The sequence below is a fragment of the Pipra filicauda genome, unplaced genomic scaffold, assembly GCF_003945595.2.
Source record: "Pipra filicauda isolate LSUMZ 115617 unplaced genomic scaffold, ASM394559v2 scaffold98_size3848907_pilon, whole genome shotgun sequence".
Taxonomy (NCBI): Eukaryota; Metazoa; Chordata; class Aves; order Passeriformes; family Pipridae; genus Pipra; species Pipra filicauda.
In genome coordinates this window covers 1,932,297-1,944,852 of record NW_024105186.1, presented here as the reverse complement: position 1 = coordinate 1,944,852, position 12,556 = coordinate 1,932,297, and the positions used below count along the sequence as shown (strand labels likewise).

Genomic DNA, 12,556 nt, shown 5'->3' with positions numbered 1-12,556 from the left:
AATCCATTAGGCTCCAGATTGACTAATGCATGGCAAATTGAAAGAGGTGAAAGTGCTAAGCTGTAACAAGAACCCCACTCAGGGTGACCTTGACACGGTAAGGAGCTGAGCACACAAAACATGCTTGTGACTTGGAGTTCCTTTTTCCGATGGAGAAGAAGCAGGGAGGTGTGGAGGGAGCAGAGTCCACTGCCAGACTGATTCAGCTGAACTGAACTGTGGAAAAAACAGTGAAAAAGCAAAAGGACCCAGAACAAAACACAGCAGTAGCTGGCAAAGTAGAACTGCAACCCTAGTTGCTCAGGATAGGGCAAGGAGAGATACTTCCACTCTCACCCTCTAATTTGTGAGGACATAATTTCAAACGATAAGGTAAATGGCATGCCCAGCTTGGCAGAGTACATGAAAAGAGAAGTGGTATGAGTGCAAAGCTGATCCTTTACATTAACACAGAGCAGTGAGGCAGGAATTTAAGACTGGGAGGATTATTCCCTCAGCTGATCTCCTGTGCCTGAAGGCCTTCAGGTTGCTACTGGTCTGTCAAATAAACTGGTGTGTAAGGTCTAAAACACCTTCCAGAACTACATTTGTCCTTGAAGAAGAATTCCCTGGTTTCTCTTGGCACAATTTGCCAGTTAATCTCTCTTGCCTTTCAAATGCCTGCTTTATTTCTAATCTGAACACTTCAGCTTTCAGCCAGTAGCTCTTTATGAGAGAGCAATCCCAGATGGCTGACAATCCACTCGGTTACTCCAGTTTGCACTGTGGATTCCCTGGGGAACAAAGGTACTTAGTGCTGAACAGACTGTAGAGGTCCTGCCCATGGCAAATTGAAACCCCCACTCCCTCCAGGCAGAAAGTGCAGATCGAACAGCAGGATGGGGAGCAGGAATGGCAGGTCTATCCCCAAGGCTGGAGAGCAGGAATGGCAGGTCTATCCCCAAGCAGAGAATCCTTCATTGCCGCCAGTACTCATGATTCCCTTCATCACCTTGGTGTTATCCCACTGTCTGAGATTATATGCAACTCTCCACCCCTAGTTTGTACCTAAAGCACCTCCTGACAAAGCAAAAGAAGGCAGCACATGCACTTACTTGATGTCCCAGTGCTCCCTGCTTGTAACATCACAGGGTGATCAGCAAAACCCACTACTGGCAGAGAAGTCGCTCTGCACGATGCCTATATATTCAAGGACACAGAGACCAAGCCAAAAGTAGGACTCCTCCCTATTATGAAAAGACTATGTCTAGAAATCCTGCTGGGAAAGGGATAGCTAGGGGGTCTGGTGATTTTTCTAGCCAGATGTCAGCCAAGGAGAGGGCCTTCCTTGACACAAAATCAATCCAGCAACTTGGGTTCAAGGTGAAATTAAGAGGTGCTTCTTGTGGAATGACGATTATTCATTCTTTCCCACGTCAGATCTGTCCTCTTCCATGTTCGTAAGGGCTAATCACAGACTCATCTAATTCAGGGCTGCTAAGAAACCCACATCCACAGGTTAGCAATTCTAGTCCAGATATAGCTCACTGCCTTGGGCATTAGTCAGACACATAGGCCAGGGAAAATGGTGCTGAAATGCTGCTGAGGGCTTTCAAACCTATTGTTAAACAAATGGATATGTAAACAGATCTCAGAGGATGACACATGGAGACAGCATCTCTGACTCATTTACAATTGCAGGATATTTTCTCGCCTACCTGACTGCCACCAAATACCCAGACACCTAACACTGATAACAAGGAGGTTTTACAGCTCCTCCCCAAGCGAACACTGAAACAAATAAAATGACAAACTCCTCTGATTCAATCTAGGGAGAGAAGGGAGGTCCTGCACTCACTGGGATTTAAGATCCCAGTCCTTCCTGCCCCTTAAGGGTGGGAGCACACACTGACTGTTTTGGAACCCTGATGAGGATTTAGAGAGGGCTACTGGTCACTGTGGGATATTGTGCAGGACACCAAAGAAGGCTTCAAACATTCATTTGGAAGGGATAAGGTTATCTTCAAATCCCATCTGATTGCTCAAGGGAAAGGTGGGTTTCCTTGATCACCTTTTCTATTTGCATCCCCCATGTCACACTGACACTCCAAGGATTTGGCAGTTACTATTTCTACAGCTCTGATGGACTGGAAACCTGTTATTAAAAAGCAGGGTGGCAGGAGGAGGCAGGTCTGTGTCAGCAAAAGCAGTTAAGTAGTCCCTGGACAGAGCCTTTTCCAAGAGCCCTCCTTCCCCAGCTACAAATGGCCATAGGGGCCCTTCTGCAAGGAAAGAACAGCTCTCTGCTCCTGCAAGTCTCAAGTGACAAAGGCTATTTTGCAGCATATGTCCCAGCAGCCTGTGGAGGTGGCAGACAGAAAACTGAGCTCATGCCTTAGGCAGGAGGGATTACGTATCTTTTGAAGTTTTAAAGGTCAACCTCCAGACTTATTCTCCTGGACAATTTACCCTTCACTGAACCAATACCAAAACCAGGAGGACTGGTTTATCTCCATGTACAGTGACAGAATAATTCACCACCATTGGCCAACTCCAATGCTTAGGCTTTGGCATGTGAAGGGTGTACGTGGGTAAAGTTTAGTGCCAATAAATCAAACAAAAACCAAGACATGGTATCAAAAGAAAAATTCCAATGCGCTCCATCTTCTCTTTTTTTCCTGGAAATTACACTGATTTTATTTTGATGTGAAATCTAAACAAGGCATTTCAAGGCTACTAGCTAGCATCTATCCAACCCTATGATGTCAAGGGTCATGTACATGGATTTCTCCCATGAAATTCCAGCCTTCCAGACAAGACAAACATGAGAAGATGCCACTTTCAGAGACTTCCCTGGCCTTGCAGGTCAGAGTGGGGCAGAGCACATATTTGCTGATCACTAACCAGAAAATCAGATGCCAGCAGGGGAGCTCCTTTACACCAACACAAGCAGTGCTGCTCCACTGGGATGCGTGCCATGAAACAACCATGTAATAAGGCAGGTCAGGCATCCAGGGACTGTGTGAGCTGTGCAGCAGCTCCTTGTGCAAACAACCCACTCTGCAAGCCTCAATTTCTCAAAAGGAACAAAACATCTTACGGTAAACCTGCCAGCTCATTGCAGAGCAACCAGGTCCATGCTAAAGTCCAACACATGAGCTGTGCACCTGGGAAGTACCTCTGAAAACAAATCAGTTATGCTGTGTCAGCTGCTTTACATATTTTGTTCCTAGCACTGCCAGTCAACAGCTCTCCTAGCAAAAAAGAATAAATTCTGCTTTGCTCTTTTCAGAAAAATAAACCTTCCCAAACCTCCACCCAAGCTCTGTTTACACCAAACCTGCTGCAGTCCTGAATGGGAGCAATAAATGGAGTGAGCTAATGTGTTAGTGACAAATAACCAGTTCAAACAATTCCAGTATAATTATAGGTTGGCTCTCCTGATGTAACATTGGGTACATCACTGCAGATATTACATTCACCTTATGAAAAGACTGCACAGATGAGCTCCATTGGTAACCCAAACAGCATTATGTATCACGAGCCTGTCAGCATCAGGAGTGCATGCACCCTGGCATTTGAAGTCCTGGTGTTTTAACTGATAATCCAATGTACCAGGCATCATTGATCTCTATATAAAAGGGGGCACCACTTTTCCTTTCAACTGGAGCTATTTTTCACTCCTCATTCTGAAGAGTTGTGTGCTGCTGCCCGCAAGTGGCTACACTGCACAGCAGCTCGATCTGCAGCACTCCGGGTCCCCAGAGAGACAAAATGATCAATACTCCAACGCTGCTTTTGTAAGAGGTCTCTAAGTGCTTCCATGCGAGATGTTGCTCCTCTGGGTTTAGAAATTACTCTGAAGAGAACATGAAAGCCCCCACTGCAAATTCATAATCCTGACACAAACCGCAGCTGCAGCAAGGAATTAAAATGAAATTCATTTGTGAGCTGCAAGCTGGTCTATCGGCAAAGGCGGAATCTGGGATGTGGGGAAGGGACCTCAAAAATAGACCAAAACCTAGAGGCTGAGGGAGCAGGAAAGCCATATTAGAGGAGCACCAGCTGGGGACAAGGAAGTGTCACACTTGACAGGGATTTACAGCTTCTCAGCAGGTCTGGGATGGCAGGGACCCTGAGCACTGCATCATCTGAGAAAGGTGACAGTAATCAGAGTCTTGGGAGAAAAGACAAAGGCATTTGAAGGGTCAGATTGCTGTGGATAGGTGAGCAGAGCATAGGAGGTCTTCAGAGAAGAGTCTGGACAGTGATGGTGAATGCAGAAAACAGGCTGAATTTTCTATTTCTTGGATACAGCCAAAAGACACTGAACTTCTTGCAATTAATTTCTTCCAGGGGGATTTCAAATTGGCTTTGGCTCTTCCTGCACGCAGCCTGGAAAAAGTCTTTCATGATCATCTGTAACCTTTATGGATCTCCTCCTTCCCGCTGCCTGGCAGCCCACAGGAGCAGGCTCCAGAGTGGGCACCTGGCTCTTCCTCAGCACAGCCAGAATCACATTCCTAGAGCAGGGACTGGTGTCTGCATGTTGTAAGACAGGATTCATGAGCCGTGGTGGTGGATGTGAATGGACTTGATGGTCTTTTACTGCCTGGCTAGGTTTTGCAATTGGATCCTGTGTAGGATCAGAGAAACCCAGCCTGTGTCAAGAGGCAGTGACAGAAAGCCATTCCCACTGTCAACACCCGACACGTGCTGCAGTCACACCATGGGATGGCTAGCAGGGCTGTCCCCTCCTGGATGTCACTGCTCTGGGGCCATGTGAAGGCTGACAGTACCCTCCTGTTCCAAACGTCACCAGCTGTCTCTATGTCACGGCACAGTGCTCCCGTTGCAGGGCAGTGTCCCGCAGAGCCCAGAGCAGCGGCCCAGGGCTCTGTCTGTGTTACACTGACTGATTCCCATTAGGGAGAATTTAAGCTACATGGCTTGAAAATGAGAAAGCAGGTTGCTTGCTTCTGTGTTAGGTCAAGCCATTTCCTCTGGGGCCAGGAAGGATTGAAAGGCTGGGAAGGACTGGCAGCCAAGGGGATGGAAGTGTCTAGGTCTGAGCAGGAAGAAGAGGAGAAATGATGTTCCCTGGTCTAACCCTGGTGAACTGCAGTCTTGCTCCTCCATACAGGTCCAAGTAGAGCACTTGGATCACTAGTGGGACTATCAAATGCCATTGGATACCCACATATTATAGCAGGGTTGGAAGGGTGAGCAGCTGGTTGCTCAGCACATATTTTGCTCCCAATCCAAGGCTTCTAAGGCTCCGCAGAGTCCAGTCTACCCAAAGTGCTCGGCCCCCAGGGTGTAATAGTGGAGCAGGCACCCGGTGAGCACTGTGCCCATAAATGTTCCTGCAGGCAGGCAGGCAGGCAGGCAACAGGAAACTGCCAGGGGCAGGCAAAATTTCCTTGGAAGGGTTTTATCATTTTAAAGGGAACAAATTCCATTTGATTGCCCTTGTAAGAGCCTGCATGGTACTTGCACTTCTAGCCTAAGCAATAGAAATTTTAATTGCTCTGGTAATTACACTTCCAGCAAGGCTGCAGTCCTTTGTTCTGCAAGTGGGAGACCAACATCCACTGTTCTCCGCTGGCCCCATCTGGCTGTAGCTTGGAACAGCATTTGCCACTTGAAGGGGAAGGGACATTCCTTCAGTGACCAGGGTGACACTAAGCCTTGACAAGCACAGCCTGGCTCACACAGATCTCTGGGGCGCCGGGTACACTCCCCAGGTCAGAACGGGTTTCTGTCCACCAGAATCACCTCAGCTTCCTCCTGTTAAAACTGCTGCTCAAGATCCTTGCAGACCTGCACTCCTGCCCTAAGTCTTTTCCCGGAGCAGGTCCCAGACCGATGCTCTGCCGAGGGCGCTGAGCTCCAGGGTGCACATTTCCAGTCTTTCCCATGCATGAGCTTGCAGTGTGTCACCAGTATTTCTTCTCTGGGCTGTAAACGGCTCCAAAACACAGTGTAGACACCAATCTTACATTGCTTTAACTTCTGGCTACATCTTAAGAAGGAGGCAGAAGAGCTGTTACCCCCGTGGGTCTCAGTGGGTACCATCAAAGCTTGAGAGAACACAAGCCCTACAATTTACCCTGGAAAATTACTATGAGGAAAAACTATAGGGACATGTGCTATGTTACTCTATGGATATCAAATTAACCCTGTGACAGGCCCAGTGCTTGAGAAGAACCATCTCTTCTTGGCTGAGCAGGAACCACATCCGGTGCTTCCCAAAACTACTCAGATGCAAAGCTCTGTTGCCAATAAAGCTGCAGCACCTGTGAACTCCTCCAAAATCACCCTGGGTACAACCAGATCCAAGTGCACATTTGGCTCAAGGGCATTTTACCTGCAAGAATAAGTCAGCCATAGCACAGACCTTCACGCTTCAGTTCACCAGCCAAGGATTTTCGGAAGTGCTGGGCTGCATGCACAGGGTTTAGGGGGATAAGCATGTGTGCAAACATAGCCAGGCTCTCCCCGGGAAACGGGATCCTGTTCCCCCCAGGTTGGTCAAGCAAGCTATAAAATACAGCACATTGGATTGGGGGCCTGCAGGGAGATGTAGTTGCAGTTTGGATCTATTGGACATGCACAAAGTCTGGGTTTATTTGCAATTCCACTCATCCTGCCCACGCTGTATTTTTCCAAGTCATGATCCCGGCTGGCATGGCCCAGGGTGGCTCAGCTCTCACACTTGCCAGAAATGCAGGACACAGCCATACATCTCTAAATCAACAGCTGCCAACATGCCACAGCTACTTTGTCACATGCTGGACCCCTCACAGCTAAAAGCAAGGTTTCCAAGTGGAATTGCTATTGGCCTTAGCACTTAAACAAAATAGCTCCACTCCTGTCCCCAGAGTTTCCTCAAACAATGGCACAAAACACCCACTGGAGCCTGGAGAGAGGAGGGTCTGAGGCAAAAAACCCACAGCTGCTGATTTTTGAGATATACACCATACAATTAGAAACACTGGTTTATAAACATCCTTAACAAACCCCAAAAGGCCTGCGGGGTTTCTTTTCCTCGCTGTCCATTGTGTGCCACCGCCCTCAAAAACCTCAAAAACAAACGCTCCTCCCTTGTTGATTTTATGCTTTGGCACTGAACTGCACGTTTCCCTGCGAGCTTGGTGGTGCTGGAGGTACCAACTCTGCTCATACCAGCCTCTGGAGCCAGGATAGTTGGGGTGGGATCATGTGCTAATCACCCATCCACTCGCAGGAAGGAGTCTGCCCCTAATGATACCCCTTCTTGTTTAAATATTAAGATTTCTCTTGGCTAAGAAAGGGGTCTGTGCATTTGCAGATGTCCCTCTTCCTCACTGGAGCTGTTCCTGTCGGTGTTTCAGAGCAGATCTAATTACAGACTGTTCTGTTCATTGACAATTTCATATACCCTCCTTTTTTAGGTTAACTTCAATAACTGGCAAGAAGAAGAACTACATGGGTGGAGTAACAGGCCATGGATTTATGACATGCTGGTATTCTGCTGCTGCTGTCAATTTGATAATGAGAATGTGATTTGATATAAAAACATCTTGGGTGCCAATTCACTACAGCAGCTAGTAAAAATAGGCAGAATACCTAGAAATAGAGGACTCTGTGCTCCAAACACATCCAAAGCTTGAATATCATATAGTACCTTACAAAAACAGAGCACGTGGCTGCACTGGGGCTACAGTACCACAAAGGCCACTCAGTGAACTCAGGCATGAGCTTTAGCAGAGAGACTGGGGCACTGTGTGGGTCTAGCTGGGCACAGGTGAGGGCTGCCCTTTTCAGCAGTCTTTGGGTGCTTTCCCCCAGCCCATGCTCCCAGAGTGACCCCAGCACAAAACAGTGTAGGGTGTGAGCTGCAAACACATCACAGCACAGCCTGGGTGAGCTCTGTCAGAGCCCCAGGTACTCAAGAGCAGGCCTTTTAGACAAATAAAAGCAACTTTTAAAAGCTGCAGAAAAAAGGGGGCTGCAGGGCCCCGTGCATTTTAAAGGATCTGGCCTTTACAGGAGCTGTTCCCAGTTTTGGGTCAAGCCTGAGGCCTGCTTTAATTTACTTTTAAGTGGTACAAGCAGTTGCAATCCCTTTGCCAGAAGGCAGGGCAGCCTCCTTTCACTGCACCTTCCCGTATTTGCTGTATGTAATACTCCACAGGCCTTACCTGTTGCTGTCCCGGTACTGATAAACATAACAGCTTTGAGGCATCCCACTCTCCTGATCCAAGGTAAACGAAAGCTTCATCTGCAGAGAGGAGAAGGGGTGTGGGACAACGAAAAGAGAGAGAGAGAGAGAAAAAAAAAAGCAACATTTTAGGCTCTCAGTCATCACAGCAATTTCTAGAGAAGTTTGTGGGGGAAAGCTTAATTCACCAAGCCTGACACGCAAACACCATGGCCTGGAACATACTGTGGGGTTCCAAACCTCAGGGAAAAGTCACATGCGTTGTAGAAACCTCTTGCTTTTTCCACCCTTTGTTACTATAAAGTGTTCGTGGTTCTTCTGAAATGCATGGGTCATAACAGCTCACCCCTCCAAACCCACCCACACACACCACCCTTCACCAAAGCGATTGCGGTTCCCCTCAGACACTAAAGAAATGAGTTTCTCCATCGGCAGCTGTAGTTCCCACGAGTCTTTCTCTGAAAACTTTCCCGGCTCCATCTCGTTCCTCCAGTGCATTAGAACAGAGGAGAAACCACAGAGGGAAAGGTGACAGATTTTTCCTTCTGTGCAGAGTTATTAAAGAGCTGTTAGAAGGGTTTGCAGTTTGGATCTGCCTCCGGCAGCAGGCTATGATGGGACCTGGAAGCTGCTCTCTTTGCAGCTCCAAGAAGGCATTCAGCAAGGCTTTTCGGATTTCAAACATGGCTTATTTTATTTAAGGGGGAAAAATTAATCCTCTTTCAACAAGCAGCGGAATGGTTCTGTGGGGAGACTTTTTTGCTGAAAACGTCTCCAGTGATTTTATACACTGAACTGCCTAGAAACCAGCATGGAACTGAGTCCTGCAATAGCCCTGCACATCCAAGCAGCCCCTCATTCCCCAGGGGAAAGCTGCTGGCCCCCAGACCAGTGTCCCACAAGCTCTCACAGCCATGAGGTGCAGCCCCTGGGCTCAGTAAAATGGCTGCAGACCCTAACCAGGATCCAGCAGGCTGAGTAAGAGAGGCAGCATCCTTTGAAGGAGGTAGCTGCCAGTCTTATTGCACTTTTTTGGGGTCACAGAGATTATTATCAGCAGGGCTGTTGCCACTGCTGGATCATGCGGGACTCCTGAAATGGTCTGGGAAGACCATTACAAGGGCTAAAAGTCAAAGGAGATTTGATAAGATGAGCCTGACCTTTTTAAACAGGGAAAGGAGGAGAGAGCAGTATTGAGCCACTCCATTTGATCACAGACTCCTCTCCTCTGGGCTCCAAGAAAATTGCTAACTCAAATTAATGGCTTATTCAGGAATGAATACAGAATTAACAGCTTATTCAGGAATGAACACAGAATTAAAACGTTTTTCTCCCATAGGCTGTTAAGAAACCCTGTGTGCTGAATCACTAGATGATGCACTGATTTCCCTTCCCTAAAGGGTAGCAAAGTCATACACTGTGCTCTCACTGACCCAAATAAAACTGCATGCCACAAAACCATTGAAAAATTCACCATCTGGAACACTGAGCTAAGAACCAAGTACCAGGCTGAGACCAAATTCAGTTGATCTCCCTTGACTTCTACACCCCTAACACTGTAAGCCATTCTGAAACACATGATCGTGCAACACCATGTCACACACGTGCCTGTGTTACGCTCTCCACAATTCCCCTTCCTGCAAGCCCTGATCTTACAACAGCTTAGCAGATCACTCAGTCCCATTTTGGAGACTGGTGTGTAAGGCAGGACTAGTAGGGCTGGCTGGGGATGCTTCTTTTGGCCAAGATCCACGAAGCCTGGCTGTGGATCCAGCCTCTCCAGATGCTACAACGGCAAATGGCAGCAAGAAATGAAGCAACCTCCCCAAGGGAGAGAGGTGATCACCTTGCTGGCCATAGGTAGTCCATAACCAGAGTCCTCCCAAGTGAGCTGCCCTAGTTTGGGGAACTGAAGGAAGAACTTCTCAAAGCCATTTTTTCTAGGACAGGTTTTCCAAAGTTTTTCTACTAGAATATCAGGAAGCACCTCTGAGGTAAAAGAGACAGCAGTTATCTCAGACACAGCTCCCCCGGATACTTTCCTTTGTGGAATGGGCAGTGCACTACAGAATCAATGGAGACAAAACACGAAAGAAAGTGCAAAATTTGGGAAAAGTGTGACTTGGGCCACTTACAACAATAATTTTGATCAAGACAAACTCAGGAGTGCCTGTCTCTTGTTTGCAGCTCTCACCTAAGTGGGCTTTGGGGTTGCAGTAACTGAGCATCTCTGGTTACATCTCTGAGCATCACCTGGGCTCTGGATCCCCAGTGCAGCTCGGAGCTGAAGCCAAGTCTCTGCAAGGAGACAGTCCAGGGTGCAGGAAAGAAGGAAAAGGGCTGGGAAGGAAAACAGTCTTGTCTGAACAGTCTGCCAGGGAAAGCTGCGGGGTAATCAGGTATGGGAAGGTGACCTTTCCACTATCTGGGGGGATGGGGTCCCATGGAACCTGCCTACCCAAAAAGGAAAGATCACAGTTCCCAAAGATAACGGGTTTTCAACTTTCTGTTATTTTAACTCCTCTTTGTCTGCTCATGGTATTTCAGACAAATAAAACACACCCTGCTTGGCAGGCTCAGCCATCTCTGCTACCTATCAGTGCCAGCAAGGCATGGGTAATGGAGACTATACATGGCTTGACCATCTGGGGCAATACTGTCAGGCAAGAGGATGCTGCCATCACCCACAGTGACCCCATTCAGAGAAATGCAGGGTCAGGCCGTCACACAGAGATGTGTAACTAAAGGTCTGTCCCTCAACCATAGCTCAAGGTAGTTGTGCTGTCACTGATGCACAAACCATGCTCTTGTGCAGATCTGCCCTGCTGATGCCCTGTCATGGTCAGCCAGGAGGGGGAAGAGTGAACCTGTGATTGTCATCCAGGTCATGAGTCCTCATAGACTCCAAATGAACAAGCCAAGCTCTGACTGTGGCCACCAGCAACCCTCCAGCTGCCTTTGCTCATTTGGTGGCATTTGGCCTCTGCAGGGAGCAGAGCCCCAGGCAAAACTCATCACAGGTTGGAAAAAGAGCACGTAAGGCAGGTAAAGAAGGACTACCTGAATGCTGCAGGAGGCACAATGGGTTGCAGAGACTGTAAGCTTCCTACTAAGCTTAAAGAGATTATCCACACCTACTCAATATCTTGCAGTTGGGTCTTCCCTACCATTGGAGCCACAGGAGAGCTCCACAGATCACCTGCTGACACGTGCTCACTTCTGCACAGCTGTACTCACTGCAAAGGCACTTATGCCTCCCAGCACCTCAGTGCTTTGGAAGGTCAGCACAGATTTTTTTCTCTCATGCTAAAGCATGAGACTATGAAGTGTCTGCTGCCACAGACCTCTAAGAACAGAACCCAAGCGTCCTTTCCGAGCTCTCTGCATCCCTACGCTGCTGCTCCTCCCTGCAGCTGCCCTTCCCTTTTGCCTTCATTCACTACACACAAAACCTCTGGTTATTTCTGAATTACAGAAGGTTGCGGGGCAAGGCTGGGGCAGATGTCAGGAGCTGATCGACCGCTTCATCATTCCTCTATCTGAATTCTGCCGCACTAATGTCAGGAGACATCCAGAGCCTCCCGGATACATGAAGCCCAACAAAACAAGCAGCCTTTTGCAATCATCCCTCTGGCACAGCTTTAATTCTTAATCAATTTGACAACATTGCTCCAACATTACATTGCTGCTTTGAAGCTCCTTTTTGTGTGTGTCAGTGTTCCTTGTCTGAAGGAGCTTGCTGTAAAGCCAGCAAACAAACTCCATGGCAAAGGAAAGGGCACTGCTCCTCAAAATACTGCATTTTATGCCTGCAGGGGCAATGGAGGATTAAGTTTCTTAGAGAAATGCAAGTGCAGGGTGACCCCATCACAAGGATGGTTCATCAGATCAAGGGATCTTTGCTGTTAAACATATGAGATAATTTCATTTTACAAGACACTGCTGGGCTTCACTGGGAGAGGAGGGGAAGAGGAAATTTCACAGCACCAAGCTGCGGTGTGCTTTGGCTTGCACTGCCCCCTTCGGTTGTGCAGCCCTGGAGCTCACAAGCTAATAAAGATCCCTTTCCACTTCAATGGCTTTGCACATAAAGAAGCGTTCGGCATGGTGTGCGTGAACTCTACAGGAAGGGGAGTTGGAACGTAGCCATGCTGAGAACAGAGTGCTGCCTACCAGGAGAGCCCCATCAATAATTGAGACGTCAGAGGCACAGGGAGGTGCGTGAATAAGAGCTGTCAAAAGGAGTAATTGGGATCTCTTTGGATACAGTGATGGATAGGCTCACTTGTCACCAGACACAACTTCAATACACCCGAACAGAAGAGGAGCAGGGCACTGAAATTCAAAGGGGCTGGGGCAGGCTCTTTGATG

The 12,556-nt window shown here is 47.9% G+C and overlaps 1 protein-coding gene across 3 annotated transcripts in view; it reads right to left on the bottom strand.

Moving 5' to 3' along the window:
• DIS3L2 (DIS3 like 3'-5' exoribonuclease 2) overlaps positions 1–12,556 on the bottom strand; it is a 183,835-nt gene that overhangs the window by 28,931 nt on the left and 142,348 nt on the right. For all 3 annotated transcript variants that reach the window (XM_027751111.2, XM_039377985.1, XM_027751112.2), the window contains exon 15: positions 8,166–8,245. In XM_027751111.2, coding sequence (XP_027606912.1) covers positions 8,166–8,245 — 80 coding nt within the window. The remainder of the gene's footprint in view (positions 1–8,165; positions 8,246–12,556) is intronic.